Genomic DNA, 21,337 nt, shown 5'->3' with positions numbered 1-21,337 from the left:
AGTTTCAGTTATTTATTGTGGCATGCAAATTGCCGTCCTATGCCTCATGCGTGCCGTGCCGGCTTCAACGCTGTCCCCCCATCCACACCTGTGTCGACCCTCGTTACCCCCTGACTTTAATTAATTGCAGAGAACAGCCATGTGCGAAATGTAAATGTGATGAATGTTGTATTTCTGGCATAATAAATCTCAGGTAATCATAGCCTTAGACATTTTTATGAAAAGTGAAAAAGCGTATCATGAAGTTGGGCGATTGTAAGCTAATTTTTGAAATCTTATTGTTTCTCCTCTATTGTCAATTTATAAAATAAACGATTTACGCCTACAATAAATAAATTGGATAGGTAAGTTCGGAAATATTATTTTTTTTCCATATAGACAGGACTGGACAAGGAACTATAACTCGTCTACCAGTAAGAGGCACAATAGACCTTTTACGTCGCAGTGCATATATAGGCTACGATAATTATAATATAGACAGCGAAAGCTCTTCTTAGGTGTGTAGATGTAAGGTTGTTGCGATCCAATAATAAAAGTGTGCTCAAAAGTTGGCTGAGCCCAACTTTAATGCGTTCTTGTTCCTTTAGCCAAGATACGATATTACATACCTTTAACTTAATTTAATTTTGCTCGCAAGTAAAGAACAATTCGTAGAATTGTATACATTGACATGATAGATACTTGTTTACTTGTCCAGACAACTTATTAGTGACACTTGATGGTCATTTCCTTTGTGCACTCGGGTTTCTTGAACCCGTTGGTCATTCACTGCACATGCGACTTCAATTCAATTTAGAGTACCAACTTAATTATTATCTCCCATACATATCTGACTTAGACTCAAGGAAAGTTGCCTGTCGTATTAGGGATATTTGTCTATAGCTGGAAGGCCTTTGCGATTGACGACACCATTGAATTTCAAACAAGTCAATAAATAAAAGACAACATTTTCAGACGCACACATACGCATTTGAAAAACAACAAGAATTCATTAAAGCTAGACGCAACCAAATTTTTGATACACTCTAACTAGGGCAGACTGAGATTTTCAATATAGGTGATGAATATGAAAATAAAATTGACAAATTGTTATCATTAGTTCATATAGTCTGAGTTCTTATTGTTCATAAAGATAATCGGAGCGACAGTCATGTCTTAATTGACTCACTTTGGCTGATAGTCAGGGATATATATACTTTTGTGATTTGCGATGCCTCCATGTCCTTGTTAGATTAATTTGCACAACTTTATGATACCCTTTTGGATTTTTTAACAAAAACAAATAAAACGGGCTACTTTCTGCTTTGTCTAGGTGTCCAAATAATGTTTTATTAGTGTGTTTATATCCTTGGCTCCCCAGTTGCTATTGACTTAACACTTTCCGAGGTGCTTTGATCTCTGGGTCATTTACCTTCCTTGTCGTGACGTGTCGGGGGATTTGCCCTCAGCTCCAGTGATTTATAATTTCAATGATGCTACCAAATGAATCTATCGTTAGATTGCATACGTGGATACTAAGCATCATTATAAATATATCTGTACATAGTATTTTATAAACACGATTCAATAATAGTACACATTCTCCGAATAAGTAATTTATGGCGATGGCCAGTTTATCTCCGAAATACAAATTCGCAAACGAAACATGCGGACAAATGAAAAAAACCTGAGAATCGATAATGTGTTTGGCTTAGAACTGTAGGCTTTTGTTGTGGGTGACGATGACATTGATTCAGAGGCACTTAAACTTATTTTTCTTTTCTATTCGTTGTTTGTTCGTTTGATTGCTGTTTTTTTTTAATGGGAAAATTTATTCATTTTTTATGTAATTTACTTTAATACCAGTTTGAGTTGTCTTGACATGCTTAAGTGTTTCCCAATTGATTTATTTGTAAATCTATCATCTGCTGTTATTCCCACATGTCGTTCGGAGTTCAGTTCAATGTTAACGTGCTAAGGGTCAGTACCTTAAGGTGGTTTTTAGTAATGGTGGCATCTTTGAATTTGCTTTAGTTTTAGCTAATCCGTAAATGCAACTCGTCGTTAGCAAACTAACACTTTTACCCACATTGACCTAACGATTTTTGTACTAAAGCCGCTTACGGGTCACCTTTCAGTTGACATACATACACACAGACCCAGCTTGTGATGGCTGAGAAACAACCATATGGATAATTACGTTTACGTAATTTTATTTGCTAGAAAATGCTCATTGGAGCAAATTCTAATATCTTAAGTAGGCGAGAGTAGCAAGTAACATGGGAAGAATTTCTCCTAGAACCCTAGGCAAGGGGATAGGTATATCAATTTAAAGCAAACATCGTCCCGCAAGTTTCCATTTCTATTGTTTTGGCTCTGATATTGGGTTTTGACTGTGAGCCGATTAAGTGTTATGCGCTTTTGCTTCGACAGTCTTTAACACATTTTGCCAAGCACCTCCCTTTCCGTGAGCCTTGGGTTGCGTCCCTTGCCAGCTGTCAGTTTTGCTGTCGCAGCTTTTGTCATATAGTTTCCCCTGCCTGAGGTTTGAAATTCACGCTCAGTTTCATTTCGACTTCTACTTTCACTTGGCGCAAATTGCAACAGCCGCTTTGGTGAACAGTTTTCGCCACATTGGGCAGTACGTGATGCGCGGCACATCTCAGCCACGCCCATGCGCCCAAAACTTTGACGGCACAATGGGATCTGGGGGAATCCAGTAACCGGCATATGCACATCCCCGTCTAATGCCAAGTAAGTCGCACCAAATTGTTGCGTTGGTCTGCCGGACCAGTAGCCAGGAAACAGAGGAAAACGAACAAGAATAATAAGAGCTTTACTGCCCAGAAAGAAAATCAATAGCCAAGAAAAAAGAATGGTTTATCTGAACACAGGCGGCTACTTAATGATTTAACATGGAGACTTGTGGACAGACCCCTGGAGTATCCTGGGCCATTGCCCAATAGCTTCTGTTTGGGGTTTAAGTTTTAGTCCTAGGCTACCGCTGTCACAGCTAATTCCTTATTCATTCGGCCTTTCATTGTTCGCATCGGGGGTGTGCCTCTGAGCTTAGCTCAGTTGAGGCGGAGCTGTTTTTTGTGTTTTATATCTAAGCTCACACACACACTCACACAAAAACACAAACACATGCATTTACTCAGTATGTACTGTCTCTAGTGCGAGTGTGTTTTCATGGGGGCTCTCAGATTTGTGGGGTTGTGGTACGCATTCAATTATACATGTCCTGACTTGCCTCGGCCACATGGTAAACGGCAAGCGAAAGCAGGACGCCTATTGTCAGTTATTCACGTTTCGCCCTAATTAATACACATTGTCAGGGCGGCTTATTATAGAAACCTAATTGACAAAAACTTTATGTCCACTTGGCCACAACACGAGGCTTCCACACAAAAGGGCTTGTCATTAGAGCGCGTTAAATAATTGTTATTTATTATTGAGCCATAAACTGCTCAAGTTTTCGTCAACACCAGTAGGCAAATGTGTTAATGCTCGAGCGACAAGTGGTCCTTAATTACCAAAGGTAATCTACGCATTCGTTCATGGTTCACCCTCGGTCGCAATTAAGGAATCCCCGAAAAGGGCAACAAACAAAGTCTCCATTGAGCTTGCGACCCACAATGTAAAATAGGTGAATAGATAGATTCCCTACAACCTGAAAAACTATTGGCTACCTTGTCTGTCGCCAAAGGCACTTGTCGCAGTCGTTGTATCAGTTGATGTGATGTTTGTATTACGGCACCTAGGAAATACCCACAAGATGTAGCATTTGTTAAATCAGGTGAAAGCAAGGTGGATAACATAGCACGGCACAATAGAAACATTCATTTAACGACATCTCTGAGCGATGTGTCGTTAATTTTGGGTCTGTAGGCAGGCAACTCAGCAGGAGTTGTTTGCCGATTTCCTTTTTCGATTTTTGTTTCGATACAGATGCAGGCACATGAGACGCTTGATCACACTTTAAACACGCGGCGTATGATTAATGTGCTTGCACGGGCAGTGGGCCGTTGCCCCCTGACTAATGACTTTAATCGCGTTCAGCAGCTGTCTTTAAAATGTGTTAATTTGATATTATGTAAATGTCTAAGCTAATTTACAAGCCGGTCTACTTTTTGACTCGCACTCATCTCTCATTTGTCGCTTGTTGAATTGATGGCTACCCACATCTCGTTGAAGATGCAAATCAATTTTAACTTCTCACTGCGGAACACATTGACTTTGACGTCGCACCAACAAACTAGGGTTGGGCTACTTAGCCTGTATGATACGTTTGAAACGAGGATTGGTGAGGAAACCCTTTCGATTGTTTGGTTGAAAGGTCAATGGTACAATGAAAGTGTATAGATAGAAATTATGAATGCAAAGCTGTCAATTGAATGGACGTGCCGTCGGCTACTTTGCAACTAGACTAAAGAAGTGGGGAATGACCGGATTGACGCATTTTTGGGTTGAATGGCCCAAAAGCTGAGGGGACTGCCGTAGAAGGAAACGTCGCATGTGCTCATATAAATTGCATATATTAAAAGCTAAGTCTCTCCTCTCAGCTTGAAGCAAGTGGCACCCACCTGAAAAGCTTGTAAACGAGCTAAAGAAAACGATTTGCCGACATTTATGACAATTTGCTTGCATTTTGACTGTCATAAAAATTGTTTAATTAGCGTTTGCCAAGTCATTCGCCAAATTTTTTATATGCACACATGCTTTATGGTCTTCACATCCTACAAATCTGACTTGACTAAGTACAAGACACATCAAAAAGGGTTAGAAAATGTTTTCCATTCTTATGAGGTAACTGTTCTAGTTGCTCATAGCTAGTCAACTTGTGTGATAAAGAATAAATCTTTGCATGTGCACGGTGTTTTGTAGTCGGATTCTGCCAATTTAATTTTTGGCTCGCTTGTTTAATTATTCGTGCAGCGTAGAGCTAAAAGAATTTAATGACATAATTTTGGAAATCCAGAGCTACCATAACTTGGGAGGAAGAAGCCAACCTCCGAATTGTATCATGTCGGCAAAAGTTAATCATGTTTTTTTGAAACGGCGACAGATTATAAAAACCATGCTTTAAATTTTAATTTCTTACATCTATTGCTATATTTTAAGTGCATAGAAACGAGATATATTGCTAAAGATATTTCGCACATGCCAAATACGAAAGGGTTAGAAAAATTGCCACTACATCTTTTGGATCTGGTATTTAAGTTAAATTATTCGCTTCACTCTAACAATAAAATTATTAATATGTGATAAGGTTTTGGTTACTTTTCTTCTTTAAATTTAAAGTGTATGTTCAGATATATGTAGATTAGTTATATATAAATATTACGCCGTAGCCCGTTAATGGAATTTTTTTTAACATTTCCAATAAATAACATTTGTATTGAGAGAAGCTTAAAGTTTACACTACAGGAAAATAAAACAATTTAGTCTTCTTCTCGGGAAGCTAGAATGGGAAAAAGGTCTAAGGGCCTAATCTAATCTTTTAAAGCGAATATCTTAAGCGGAAGGCAAGGAAAATATATTGTAATACAGCAGAAAAATTCCGAACTAGAATATGACAATTGAACAGATGTAAATAGAAACAGCTAAATCAACTGCTGAGCGACTTTGCCTTGCCTAATTCAGTGCTCAGTGTCATAAGAATTAACATTCGAAGATGCTTATGTTGATTGTTGTTAATTATCAACATATTTCCAATGTCAAGGTTAGCTGCGACCCACTTACCTTAAAAGGCTGTCATCAGTTGAGACCATAACATATCATAAATGCATATGTGTACATTTATACGTAAGTATGCATGAATATACTTTACATAAAATATCCATAGATTACGTAACGTGACTACCTAGTTCCTTTCCTCTTTCGGTAGTATTGCTAATCCAGCTTCGGAACCGAGTTAGGGGCCCTGTCAACTTTTCCCAAAGACGAAATAAATCACTCGAAAAATCGGCTGACGCCCAAGTGACATGTTGCTATGGGCTTAGCTAGACATTTTTCAAGGAGGAGTCCAACCCCTTTTTTGCTCTCGTAATGATATTTTAGTTTTTTGCTCAGAGCTTATTTAGTTTATATCCCAATTCAACAGAATTAAAGCTTAACCTAATTAAAATAAGAAAATAAAAGAAATCTGCAGAGTTATTCATTGATTTAATTCTTCAAACACCAATAGAAGGGAAGTTTGGGGGTTGGTGACTTCTCGTTCATTAGTTCGTAAATAATGTACGCTACGGCGATGTATGTTCCTGAAGCTAAAGTATGCATTTGTCCGCGAGTCACACACAAGGACACTGATACTCACACTTGAGTGTCCTTTTGTAACAAAATTTTCATAGGGAGCGTTGGTTTAAGTTAAGGCACTTTAGCTTGAATAATGCTTGTGGTTGAGTTTGTGGCATGCTCCTTGACGCAAGGAATAAGGACATTGCACGTGTGTCAGCTTTTCAGGATGTGGTATGTGTACATTTGTGTATGTGTATGTATAAATGCATAGACATTTGTAAGAATTCATTCAAATTTAATTTAAAATTAACCACAACATAGTTTTACTTTTCAGAAATGCGGGCAGAAAGCAAAAAGGACAAGGTATACAGTTTTGCTTTTCTGCCAAGGCATGGTGTACCGCGGTCTCCCTCCCTCACTCCAGAGCCAGTGGATTAGAGCACAATGACTAAATGCCAGTCCCAGCATCATTTGCATTATACATATGTATGTGCGTTTGGCTGTGTGTCGCACCACAAGCGCCCGGTGTATTGAAACAAATTGGGACAACAGAGGAGCGCGTAGTTGCCAAATGGAAAGTATATTTGCCATAGGCTGTATGCGGACATGTAAATGGAAGTGTCAGAGACATGACAGCTTAAGTCTTGATATCGACTGCCTTTTGGCCAGGGTTTCAGACAGACACACAATTCAGTTGAGATTTTCAATCGCCCAGCTACGCTTAAGCGCACATAAGTATTTTCAAAATTAGTTAATTTTACGGGATTGATCAGAAATGTTCCACATTTCGTTTAGTTTTTTGTTTCCGAGCCTTGGTAAGCCTTCGGCTTGCGCTTCTCTCCCGAGCTTATGTGGATTTAGGCAATTAATTTGAACACACGTGCACAACAGCCCGCAAATGGCCTACCAGCCACGTTAATTAGTAAACCGAAATAGGCTTGTACGCCTCGTAGAGATATTTAACTAAAACTTGGCATGCAATACATTTTGTGTGCTTGTCTGAAACTTATGAAATAATTAGAAGCCACAGACTCGAGCCTGAAATTCGCCAGCCACTTTGCAAGAACAGTTTTGCTTCTTATTTTCTTGTATTATGTTTTTAAATTTTTCTTGAATTTTTTTCCCCATCAGTGCCCAACAGGAAGCTTCACTACAGTCAGGGCAACGACATAACGAGCTTTAGCTATGGGAGTTGGAGTTGGGGGGTATAACAGGGTTTGCTCAACATGCGTTGGCCTTGATTTTGTGTCCGCCTCAACATGTTGCGTGTTGCTTATGGGGCATGCATGAATGTTTCCTCAGCTGCGCGCTGAGCAACGCTCACATTTCATGAATGAAATTGTTTCCTATCATACGCAGGCATCTCCAACAAACTTGTTTGAGTTCGCAGTGCGTTGCGTTGCGTTGTGTCAAGTCGAGTTCAGTTTGCACCGAACATGCAACGTGAGCAGACGTTTTCTGTTCAATGAAAAATAAAGCATACGACATGTGAACGGCGGTAACGGTACTAATTTGAAACAACTTGCATGTTCGCAGCAAAAAAGCAAATTGATAAGATAAGGAAAATAATGGCAACGAGTGAAAGTGAAATGCGAAACGGGCAAAGAATTAAATTAAGCAAAATAATTCATATTATGGGCTTAATCAAAGAATATATGATTAAGAAATTTATTATGTGTTAAGTAAATTTTACTAAATTTTACTATTAAATTCAAAAGTTACTCTGAAAACCAAGTGATCTGTGAATTTGTGAATTAGGCAATTTATAATATTCGTTTTATTATAAGGCAAGTGGTATTCGTTTATCGAATCTGTAAGTACAGATTGTACAAAAATTATATTGTGCTCTTAAGCTGAATCAATTGTACCTGACACTGTCAACTCATAAAAGGAAAAAAATATATTCTGAAAGTACAGACGTATTAGATCTTTGCTATTCATTGTGGACAAAAAGATACAATTATGAAGTAAGCAGTATACGTGATTACACAGATACACACTTACTTGCTTCCTTGTATTTGTGTGTAGGTAGGTGTGGTGTCACAAAAAATAAAATAAAAGAGTAACAGCAAATTATAATATAATGTTAATATTTAAGCTGAAAACAAAAGTAGTTCGAGTCTCCAACCTGATCTAACAACGTGTGTGTGTGCGATGCGGGGCAACTGTGCAAATAAGCCAGAGTTTTGGCTTAGACGAAGCCAAAATACAACTGAAATGTTCATAAATGCGACACATAATACGGATACAGTTCACAAACGAGCGCAAATACTTCAACTTGTGTGGGTTGAGTTTCGAAATTTGTGAAACAAAAACTTTTTGCGTTTTTGGCAGTTAGTCCAGTTCAGTTGCCTGTTTGCCAAACGGCCCTAAGCATTTTGATATTGCCGTGTGCCTGGCAACTTACTCGAGTTGTGTCCGTCAGTTGCCACAGCCTATAAGATACTTAAAATTTTCATAAACTTGTAAGGCAAGGAACGATGAATATTGTTAAATAATTCAACTCAAGTGAATGTGTAAAGTTTTTTAAGGTCGAAAATTAAAACGATAATAAGAAGAGTATATTAAAGAATGTTCTATGCCAATAACAGATTGCGCAATATTTGTGAAACGGGGATGAAGCGACGCAGATTCGCAATTGAACTAGCCCGTGGGCAAACCATTAACAATGTCAACCTCATTGGCAATTCCAAAAATAAGCCAAGAAACACTTGAGGAGTCCATGCTAAAAGATATTGTTCTCATGCACGCACACACACACACACAACGATGTACATTGTACGTACATATGTATGTAAATGTAAATGTGCTAATATTTATGCATAAATTAAGCTAGAGACGACGTATACGAAACTTATAACAGATTAATTTTGTGCCCTTTTTGATCGGTCTAACGAGTTGTTAATTCTTTCCAGAGTCGTTACGTTTGCATGGCCCAGTTCAGTTTCTGTCTGTAAGGAGGCTGTGGACCATACCATGTGCGCATTTCATGGAATTTTATGAAAAATCATATGGAAATCCATCAAATTCTTAGACAAACAACCAGGCATCAATCAATCGAGCTGATTAAGTGACTAAAGAATTGCGCTTTAAGCGTCAATCAGAGATAAATTTTATATATGTATGATATACAGCCTTAGTTAGCGTTATAATAATTATGGGCTATTGTTTTCATAAACGTATTGTGAGCAGTCTGAAATGCAAATATATAGAAAAATTCCAAAGGTACGCCAGCTAGTCAAAGTCTGGTCTGACGGACTAAATTGATTGAATTGAATGTTAGACATGTTGAAATCGTGCCATTGAATGCCCATGGGATATGCCGCGTATGCTTGATTTTCGAATACCACACTTGACAAACATTGATTACGTTCTATTTGTTTACTGAACTGGTTTCATTGTTTTTTCATTGCCAGCCCAGAAGCGAAATAACAGCCCTATCCAAGCACTCAATTTAATTTATGTTCATAAATTAATTTTCAAAATGAAATTTTATGGAATTTTACTTTGAACTTACGCTGCAGTAGTTCGGCGTTTGTCGTTTCCGTTCCCGTCATCGTCGCTAACGCCATCAGTGTTGTAATTGCTGCTGGTGCCACCGCCTGTGAATTCAGCGCAAAGTCGACAAATTCGCACTGTCGTTGTTCTCCATTAAAGTTAATTTGTGGGCTTGATTGGAAAATAAGCTTTGGCCGCATATGATCGCCTTATTTAAAGCAACTCAATGCGAGGCGAGCTATTGGTACTTCTGACTTCAGCTTACCAGACACACTTGTGTCAACTGCTTCTATTACACTAACAAGTCAACTGGCCCTCTATATGATTACGCTTGTTTAATTGTGCTGCAAAGGTCAATGTTGGTATGCACTAATGCAATGCGTTCTATTCAAATTGCTTGCAAAGTAATCTCGATCGTTGCCTCACAGAATTGCCCACATACTCGCTGTGATATATTACGGATTAATTTAATTTCTCAGAAGTGGCTTGCCTATGTTAGTTACTCAGTGTGAATATAAGGAAACCGGCTATGAAGTTAAAGCTTATTGAATGCAACAATGTAATTGAGCTACCCATAAGGCTATGTTTATTTAAGGAAATTAAATAAAGGCTCAATTAAATAATAAATGCCCACTGGAATCGAAAGCAATCGTAAATCGATTTTATTTCAACTAAAGTCATGTCTTTTCCAATTATTTATTCTTGGATTTTGTAATTCAATGCCAATTACCACCAAAATGATAATATACAAATTTTTATTTGGCATGACATTACAATATTCTCTTAAATTTCAATTACGAATCGTACGACTGTTGATGTTAACATAATTTACTTTTTCAAATAAGTTTTTGTATAACTCTTTTTTTTTTGGCTTTATAAGCCATGTTCAACAATAACAACATACACAAACACTCATTATAGTGATACTCTTTGATACACTTTGACTAGGTGAAACAAAATAAACTCGATCTGCTTCAAGTATTGTCTATGGATGACGGTTATGCAGCAATTGCCTCAGTTTGTCTTGCTGATTAAGAATATAAACACTTAATTAAAAGGTTCACCAAAACATTTTGTTAATATTATAAGCTGGGTCTTGAGCTAAAAAAAAATTTTGTTGATTTTAAAATAAATTTGTTACTTAAACAAAAATAAAGAGTTAGCATAAAATTTGTTTTCCAAAAAATAGAGATAATATAAAATTTTCATGCTTCCAAGCTTGTACCTTGGTATTTGGTTTTTCAAATCAAAGCTCTAATTTTTCGATTTTACTTTAAACTAACAAAACGAATGAAAAACAAAATATATATATATTTATATAGATAAGATATATATCCCACAGAAAGTCAAATCAACCTCAAGCCTCGAGCTAACTTCAGGTAACACAGATTCCGATTTTTTTTAATGGTAGCCGCAGTAACTACACGTTCCAAGCAATAACGACTCTATAGATGCTCTGCCTTATACGATTTCGTTCAGATTTTTCTAAAATCTATGTAAAAATAAAAATTTTTATAGATGTCTGGGAAGCCCCTGACAGTTACTTATTAGGCATAAAAAATGCAGATCATTGAAATGAATTTTCATAAAATATTATTATACACTTTGACATTTTTGTAAAAAATGGAAAAAAGATGACGGGGGGGGGGGAGGGGGGGGGTATTAGAAGTTCCTCAAATGTATGTAACAGGGAGAAGAAGGCGTGGCAGACCCCATAAGTATATATATTCTTGATCAAGGCTCGACGAGCTGAGTCGATATAGCCATGGTCGCCGTCCGGCTGAATGTTTGAGCAACTGTTTTTCAGCAGCCAACTATGAGAGCTAGAGCAACCAAATTTGGTATATAGTTGCTCCTATATCCAAACCCGAACGCTTTTTTTTAATTATTTTTTTAATTTCCTCCCCTCCTCCCCCCAAACGCAAATCGAAAAAAAACCATATATAAGGCAGTAGAAAAATCAAAAATCTGAAATAAAATCACAAAACTGCCTAGTTCATGTTTTCACCGATTGTGCAAGTATTTAAAACGATGCGGTTCAAATAACTTAGGAATTATTCACATTTTAATTTTCAATATAGACGGCGGGGTGCATGTGCTGACGCGCCATTCAAACGTCGCTGCCGACGCAGCGGCCGGGCGTCGCTGCTGACGCTACAGCGAAAACGAGCTGTGACGCGTTAGCTGTTTTGTGTGTATGTGTTTGTGAGTGCATGCGTGTGTCAAAGTGTATTTAAATGTATTTAAATGTTGGTGGCGCCCAACTTTAGCCTGTCCACTTGTTTTTAAATGAGAACACTCGTACGTACGTGCCTACATTATTATTATTATTAGAAGCTGAATTTGTGCTTGGCATATGCTAATCAGTTTTACCATTTCAGTGAAAAATGCTCAGTTGCTCAAACATGCATTACAATAGCAATATCTGTTTTGGATGGGCATAAGAGTTTGCAATGGATATCTAAAAAGGACAAATGCTTTTCAAATGCAGATTGATATATAAATGGATTCATGAAGCTCAGCTACTGATAGCCCACAAAAGTAAAGCAAATCACCTAGTACACTCTTACCGATAAAGACCAACGATAATGGGGGTCCTCGCGTCCCGGAGTATGTTGGAGAGAACAGATACCACCATGGATACTAATTGGCCGCTGGCAATGAACCTTTCACGAATTGCAACAGTGGCCCCTCAGCTTAAAACCTACACTCTCAAGATGCTCGACGCGGGCATGACTCTAGTCAACAATGCATCAGCCTCCACTACTTTTAATTCAACCACACCAGCTCCGGGCTCGATGGCACTTAGTTCAACCGCAACCATATTAATGGATCTGGGTACAAACGCTTCAGTATTGGGGGTGCCACCGATGGCCGAGCAGGTGCCGGAGCATATGATGGATCATGCACCGCAGCTGTCTAGCTCTGGCCTGCTGAAAGTGTATGTCCTGGCGATAATGGCCGTGTTCTCTTTACTAGGGAATCTGCTCACGATATGGAATATATACAAGACACGAATCTCACGGCGCAACTCACGTCACACCTGGAGTGCCATCTACTCGTTGATGTTCCACCTGTCTATAGCTGATGTGCTGGTCACTGGCTTTTGTCTCATCGGCGAGGCAGCTTGGTGCTATACGGTGCAATGGCTAGCGAATGAGCTGACATGCAAGCTAGTCAAGCTCTTCCAGATGTTTAGCCTCTATCTCTCCACCTATGTGCTTGTCCTGATCGGCGTTGACCGCTGGATAGCCGTTAAGTACCCCATGAAATCCCTCAACATGGCCAAGCGATGTCACCGACTTCTCGGCGGCACTTACATTCTGTCGCTTGTGCTCAGTCTGCCCCAGGTGAGTCTTTACTTTACGGAAAGCGTAACTGAGAGCCATTTGAATTGATTTATTATTTATGATAAACCATTGAAAACTTTTACTGCTGTCTGTCGTCTTCCATTAAAAGAACAACACAAAGCCGGGAGCGAGACACAGCTCAGCTCGGGGCCTTCTACGAGAGGTCTATCCTACTCGAAGAAATGTTTTCTTTATGGAATACGTATGTGAAAGTGCGTAAATATTCCTTAAGACGGGTGGCATTAAAAGTGATTGCCTTCTCCATAGGAGCTTATTTAGCGCAGCTTTAGGGGCATGACACGACTCCGCCTCCTCGCACGTGTCCCATTTAAAGCACGTACTTTAAGTGCGATCGAGTCGAGCAAAGGGTTGGGCCATTGCGCGAGCTCTTACACGGCAGCCAGCTAACAAATGCTGTCATTGGATGCGAGGCTTAGGCTTTTATCCCGGAGAGATTCGTGTGTGTGTGTGTGTGTGTGTGTGTGTGTTGTTTTACGAAACGACCAGACGATTGTTGATGCTGATGGCACGCTTTGATGTGTCCCTGGACTGGCCCACCATCTAGTGCTTCTAGAATCCTTTCATACTCACCCAGCTCAAGCAACAGCAATTCAAAAACATCCCACTCCAAATGGCAGTGAATCACTTCTTTTGTTTGTCCTCAGTTATTTCCACATTTTTACTACATGATTTATTTGCCGCGTCAGTAAGCATGTCGACCGTTTGCATATCTAATTGAGTTGCCCAGCAGATTTATGGACGAGTGGCGTTTTAATAGTCTTGACGCCTAGTCAGCGCCTAGATAAGTATGTTGCTATACTATATGTGAGTAAATACATATGGTGATATATACAACTCTCTAATTTATTAAATGTATTTCTGTTGGAGTGCCCAATTCCTTGTAAAATAGTTTTCCAATGAATCGTTGCACCTTGCGGCGATATGGCAGTGTCCCGGTAAGACTACTGCCAGCTTCCTTATAACATTTCTCATTTAGTGTACGTCTTTGAATTTAATAATTTTCATTAAATGGAGTTTCTTGCCTGGCAACCAACAGAGAACTGTACGAGAGTAGCGAACACCAAACACATTCACTACGTTAACTTTATATTTAAGTATTATTATCATTTGTTAAAATGCTGCCTTGATTTGTCACACCTATACATTTATACTACAATGTTTGAAAAGCAAGCATTGCAAATACCGTGAGTAAAACCGAGTATGCCAAGCACTCTGATAATATATTAGACTTTAAGCGTATTGAAGTATTGACTTTTAATGCGTGCAATGTGGCACGTTAATTAAAGTTAGCCGCAAGCAACTTTTATATACACTTTGACTCGAACTTTACAGAACATACACACAGAGCAGCCAACGCGTCACAGCTCGTTTTCGCTGTAGCGTCAGCAGCGACACTGCTGTTTACATTGAAAATTGAAAAGTCAATCATTCCCAAGTTATCCCGATCGTTCTGAGACATGAAAAAGGGTATGTGTTTTTTTTTTATTATTTATTAATGGCTTAATATTGTCCGTGTAATCTATGTTTTCGATTTGCTGTGGAGGGGGGAGGAAATAAAATAAAAATAAGATGAATGCGTTTGGGTTTTGGTATAGTAACACATATAAACTGGCTCTCATGGTTGCTCTATCTCTTATAGAAGTTGCTGAGAAACTGTTGCTCAAACAGACAGACAAACGGGCATGGCTATATTGACTCAGTTTGTCTTGCTGATCAAAAATATAAATAATATAAATAAATAATATACTTTGTTGGTTCTGCCACGCCTCGTTCCATTTTTTACAAAAATTTCAAAGTGTATAAAAATCTAGTAGCTCGTGCAGTTCCAAAAATTAGTAATAATCATATTTGCAATTATACGTTTATTTTTATATACTGCTCGAGCAGTTGACAATAACTACGAAGCATTTGTCAAGTTTTCCACGAATCTGTACTGAATTTCAAGTGGCATTAGTGGTGTTCTTATAACGCGACGACTTACACAAATTAAAATAAATTTCGCAAATATCAGAATTTGTTGGTCTGCTAGTGCTGCCTGCTATGGAGTCTCTATGCTTCCTTTCGGCATCTGGCCAACGGTTAAAACTTTCTTCATTTCGTTTTATTGAACTTACGGCATAAAACTCATGCGGCATTCAAACGTGACACTTGCTCGGCTCTGGTGCCAACTTTCATACGATTATCAGCTAAATAGGCTCGCAGGGTATCCACCAATAAATTGCACAAGTTTTCTCCGCTTACTGTGCGCAACCCATGGCATGTCTCAATAATCAATATCCAGGGTATCAAATTCAATATGTGACGCAGTCTGTCATCCGTTTTCACGCGGCTCAAATAATAAAACAAATGAAAATTTACTTCAACTGCCAATAAACAGCAAATGCTGATCCTACCAAATGTCCTTGCGTATGTGCGTGTGTGTGTTTGTGCATTTGATTATTGCGAATTCGCTTATATTACGTTTTGCCTACGCAAAGCTGCTGGTTTGTCATTGCTTTTAGTACACATCGCATTTTATCGTTGCAAATGTTTCGCGCTTCTGAAGAAGTTTCACTTTCAAATAGGCACACACACACACCTACAAACGGATAATTTATTACACATTCCCTTGAGTGAGATGAGAGAGCTATATTTATTTACACATATGGTACAAGTTGACTCTTATGTATCATTTAAATCATCTATGTATCCTACAAAAAAAAAATCATTTATATATATGTGCTCTTCGCTGAAATGAAAATAACACATGTGGGTTGAAAGAAAGTAAAATAAAAAGTTACATTACAGTAGTAGTAAGACTACCATTTTCGATTAAAAGCGTAGCCAGTATGACGTGAGCGACAGAAATTCACAAACAAAATTTAAGATAGCAACAAAATTATCTTCCTTGGCGTTTACATTTCTTTTAGTTTCCATCACAGTTTAAGTTTAAAAGTAGCCGGACTTGAACTACAATAAAATTATTATTTAATAATAAAAAGGTGCCCAAGCCCTCCAATTTTTAAAAAAAAACAATGTTTGCTACCCTCATCTTTCGGTGTAAGTTTTATTTATTTATAGTCTCTACTTCACGTTGTTGCTTGAGCTCGGTTAGCTTCATCCCTTGTCCCTTCTTTTAAAGCTACTCCTCCTCGTGTTGAGCAATTGCTTGATGGCTATACGTGTAGAAAATTAATAAAAATGAGATTTAATACAAGCTGCCCCCACATTGGCCCAGAATTTAACTTTTACTATGGTATCTATTTAGCGCCGTTTAATGGTGCATGGCGAATGTTTTTCTAGTCGCGTCAGCTGGCAGCGCACGGAATCCTCAAAGGCTGGTTTCAGTGGACTGGCTTAGCAAAGCCATAAAGTGTACAAATTAAAGGACTTTTATTGTATTAGTTATAATCACAGTTGCCGTTGTTTCAGGTTTCCCTAACCACAGCCACGGCTGCTCCAGCACGCTCTAGATTTAATTGGGTCTGACAAAGGACACAGAATCACTTATTCCCATTGAGCGAGGAGACTTGCTGACCAGCAAAGTATATCCTAAGCCAGCCAGAAGCATGGTCAAACTGTAGAGAGAAAAGTGCTGCATTAAATGCAATGCGGTCCCCAGCATTCGGCTTAATGAATATTTGTTGAATTCGCAAATCAATTTCACTATCTCCACAAGTGTCGTGTGTTCATTGCTTGAATTTTAATGCTAGTACTAAGTCTATGACAAAATACCATTGTTGCAGAAAAAGCTTAGGCAGCTGAGATTCCTCTCTGAGCTGCGGATTTACTTAAGTGAAAGTGAACAAAGGACCTATGTTTTGTAGGAGTTCGACGGCATTTGACGGAAGTGATAGGCAAAACATATTCAATCAAAATGAATTTATTTTTTGCTATTTTGTGTGTTTCTTTTCACGCATATTTTCCGTATCTTCCGTAGTTCTTCATATTCCATGTGGCAAGAGGTCCTTTTGTTGAGGAGTTTTATCAGTGTGTGACGCACGGATTTTACACCGCCGACTGGCAGGAACAGATGTACGCAACCTTCACACTAGTCTTCACGTTCCTGCTGCCACTGTGCATACTTTTCGGTAAATAGGAATGTGGCCTAATGCTCGGCAGTCAATATTAATGTAGCTCATTTGAATATTCCAGGCACCTATATGTCAACATTTCGAACTATCTCAAGTGAGTAAGGAGTAATCGAAATCTTACATACCCTACCATAGTAGCAGAAATTATGCCAAGTTTAATGCCGTATCTTTTCTTTTCATTTGTCGGTTTTACTGATTCCTTGCAGGCAGCGAAAAAATGTTTCAGGGCTCTAAACTGGTTAACTATTCGACGACAAAGCAACTGCCCACACAGACGAATCGCCAGCGTCTAATACATAAGGCCAAGATGAAATCGTTACGCATATCAGTGGTGATCATTATCGCATTCCTCATCTGCTGGACTCCCTACTATGTCATGATGATAATCTTCATGTTCTGGAATCCAGACAAAAGGGTACGCAGGCCAACTGGCCCACACTGAGATTGACACTAACCCTCCCGTGGCAAAGGCCCACAAAGCAGCCCCAAAGAGTTGTTGTTCGCAGACCTCTCCTTATGTTATCGTTGCATGCTTTTCTATTGCCCATCAGCTTGTGAGACAAGGCAGAAAAAGCAATCATTTAGTTGAGTTCACTGCTAGTGTGCCTTTTTATTCACTTTGACATTTTTGTAAAAAATGGAAAAAGGGTATCATGAAGTTGTCCAAATGTATGTAACAGGCAGAAGGTGCGTGACAGACCCCATAAAGTATATATATTCTTGATCAGCAAGACAAACTGAGTCGATATAGCCATGTCCGTCTGTCCGTCCTTCCGTCTAAATGTTTGAGCACCTGTTTCTCAGCAACTATCAAAGCTAGAACAACCAAATTTGGTATATAGGTGCTCCTATATCCAATCCCGAACGCTTTTATTTTATTTTTTTGTATTTCCTCCCTCTCCCCCGCAAATCGAAAAAAACACGATATTAATTAATAAAAAATTATTAACAAATCACAAAAACGCTTGGTTATGGATTTGACCGATGCCGAAAATGTTAGAAAGTTCGGTTTAATAACTTATTTACATTCTAATTTTCAATATAGTTAGCGGGGTGCGCTTGCTGACGCGTCATACAAACGTCGCTGCTGACAGCGAAAACGAGTTGTGACGCATTTGCTGTTTTGTGTGTATGTGTTTGTGAGTGTATGCGTGTGTTTGCTGCGATGTTCTAGTCAAAGTGTATATAAAAGTTGGTTGCGCCCAACTTTAATTTGTCCACTTGTTTTTTTGTGTTTTTAGCTGACGAAATACGACTGTATATTTGTATTGTCCTAGGTTGCCAGTTTGCAGAGCAGACTCCACAAGAAAACACCAAAAACAGAAACAAAACAGCTTTTGATCTACTTACTAACACAAACCATGTACATATATATAAAGCGATTATATCAAATGGTCCTTCAACGTTTTATAAAATTGAAAGAAAATCAATCACCAAGGGGCGGGCTGGGTTGCGTTATTTAGTCTGAAGCAGTAGCAGCTGCCAAACGAATTCAAGAAATCCACAATCTCATCCATCCTGACAACCGCGTTGAAATATAGTCAGTTGCCAGATGCTGTGAATCCTTTTTATGGCCAATGCCAGGTTTTTTTCTATGTTTTCATATTTTGCACTTTCTGTTATGTCAAAGTGCAGCTCCAGGGCATATAAAAATTATTTCTAATGCCCAATTTTTAATTAATGTCGGTGCTCGGTCCCCGCCAAGTTACGACCATAAAAGCATGTAGCATAAGAGATTAGGACAACCACAAAAAGGTAGCACGAACTAGAAGCCGCAAGCTGCGTCAGCTTGCAAAACAAACTCAAGTACAGACCGCCTGCTCAGAATTCATTTATTTTGCATGGTTTTGCTTGCAGCTGGGCGACGATTTGCAGGACGCCATCTTCTTCTTCGGTATGTCCAACAGCCTCGTCAACCCGCTCATCTACGGCGCCTTTCACCTATGTCCTGGAAAGGGCAACAAATCCGGCGCCGGTGGTGGCAACAATAACGCATACAGTCTAAATAGGTGAGTTAATCAGTCGATCACTTCAGGCACTTCCTCTTTGCAATGTATAAACAAACTTTTCCTTGCAGAGGCGATTCACAGCGCACTCCTTCAATGCTAACGGCTGTGACACAGGTGGATGGAGCCGGAGGTAGTTCAAGGCAAATGCGAACATTTCGGCAGCAAAGTTGCTACCGCAACTCAATCAACGGCACCGGAGTGTCTTCGTTCAAGGAGCAAGTCGGCCTCCTGCAGGTGGGCAGTTCCATTGGCAGCACTGTCACGCCTCACCTGCTGAGAAAGGAGCTCATCGGTGCGCAGCCCACATCCTAACCACAATGCCGCGATTGCTACCAGACACTTGAACTGCACGCGGGAGCAAGAGCATTTGCTGCTACAGACACCACCGTCCACAGTGGTACTTAGCTACGACAGTCAACGCGGCGGGGTAGGCGTGGGTGTGACCAATGGTATGAAAATTAAGTTGGGTGCGGGTCATCTAGAGGACGACAACAAGCGCGTGTCGAGCGTGTGAGCAGAGCTGGCGGCAATGGTGACGGTTGAGGCTAGGGTTGGCGCTGCCACAGACGGGGCGGAAGAAGAATGTTCCTGTTGCCATTGCCTGAGCCAGGAGCTAACGCGTCGACATCAAGTACTTCTAGAGCTTCCACAACAGCATAATTAAGATTTTTCCCATAGAGTGAACAATTCTTTCGGTTCTTCCAAAGCTCGTGAGGTTGTTGTCAATTGCGGATAAGATAAAGGGTGCGCGGTTCTGATGATCAGATCATTGGGCCGATAAACCAATAATTAGTATAACTAATTGAGAACCAAGTCTTAGAACACTGTTCGTGTGCATAGTAGTAATTGTAGCTGTAGTCCTTAGTGGAATGTGAATAAGCAAATAAGGCATTCATACATAAGTAACTTCAGTTGCAGTTGTCTGTCTCAATTGTTTTCTTCAGTTTATTATTGTACTTAATTATAGTGAACCCTGGCTTATCAAATACCTTATTTAACGGAAATTTCGGATAACGAACAATATTTTTAAGGCAAAACTAATTTGGTTCTTTATGCTTTTTGTTTTACTTAGTGCAGAGCCAACATTTTAATAAAAATTACAATTAAATATCAATTTGGTTAACGTTTCGTGGTTCAGTTTGATTTCGATAGGGAAGTTCGTTCGAATTACTGAGGGTCGCCTGTATTTCAGTACTTACATTGAGAATAAGCAAATGTTATAAATACATACATATGTAAGTGTAGATTAGAATTATCGATTGTGGAGATAGCTTGAATCCAGCTAGCATATTTTTGTTGATTCGAAATTACCGAACCCTTATTTACATATCAACATGGAAGCTGTTCAGGTTTAAGATTATATATTGTATTTTAAATTTTATATAAGCCTTTCAACTGCGCACGCACACCCTCACACAACGTGTACAGGAAAACAATCTCGTTTAATTCAAGCGTTTTGTACATGCCCACGGATAATTTTTTTAAACTTTCATTTATATACTTGTACATATATATGTATATATTTTGTACATACACACATACCAGTACTATAAGATAATCTTTGTAAAATTTGTGTAGTTTATTATTTAATAAAAGATGAATGAGCGTTGCAGACATTTACGAGCAAACTTTTATGCAGCACGCATAGCTCACCACGTCGATGAGATAGTACCCAAAACCTGCGGATGCCCTCGCTTAGAAGGCCCCACGTGAATCCTGCTTAGTTCACATTCATCGCCAACATTCATCCTAGCATCTTACAGCACCCATGTTACGAGTCTATTACACTTTTTACGCGCATATATTGCTCCGCCCCCAAAAAGTACATGGCAACCATCATCAACCACGCAAACTCTGCAAAGGTCCCCTCGGTAAATGCGTGAGGAACAGTCAAATGTAATCGACAACTCGCTGCTTGTAAAAAGGCGCTACAAAATATTTGTTTCGTTTTCGCGTTGAAAGATGCGCGTACCAATTGCTATTAAACAATGAAGCACGCGTGTGCCTGGCTGGAAACTCGAAACTTGAGGAGGCGGTGTTGTCCGGCGAGCAGCACGTACATAGAAACGTCAACATGATATTTCACAGAAGTAATTCCCTAAATAGCCAGATGTCCGGTATTCATGCACAGAGCCTTGGCAATTTCACGCTGGTGATTTTAAATTTT

General features: G+C 39.2%; 1 protein-coding gene across 1 annotated transcript; it reads left to right on the top strand.

The window, feature by feature from the left end:
* The first annotated feature begins 7,987 nt into the window (after nucleotides 1–7,987).
* Nucleotides 7,988–20,709, top strand: LOC108600154 (gonadotropin-releasing hormone receptor). The gene is given in 8 exon segments (XM_017987551.2): nucleotides 7,988–8,186; nucleotides 12,099–13,067; nucleotides 17,008–17,158; nucleotides 17,223–17,255; nucleotides 17,368–17,576; nucleotides 19,019–19,170; nucleotides 19,239–19,452; nucleotides 19,454–20,709. Coding segments are annotated over 7 exon segments (1,752 nt in total). The 5' UTR covers nucleotides 7,988–8,186; nucleotides 12,099–12,305; the 3' UTR covers nucleotides 19,685–20,709.
* Nucleotides 20,710–21,337: the final 628 nt, after the last annotated feature.

The sequence above is a fragment of the Drosophila busckii genome, unplaced genomic scaffold, assembly GCF_011750605.1.
Source record: "Drosophila busckii strain San Diego stock center, stock number 13000-0081.31 unplaced genomic scaffold, ASM1175060v1 chrUn_07, whole genome shotgun sequence".
Classification (NCBI taxonomy): Eukaryota; Metazoa; Arthropoda; class Insecta; order Diptera; family Drosophilidae; genus Drosophila; species Drosophila busckii.
The sequence above is the reverse complement of the archived record's forward strand: the minus strand, read 5'-3'. Positions and strand labels throughout refer to the sequence as shown.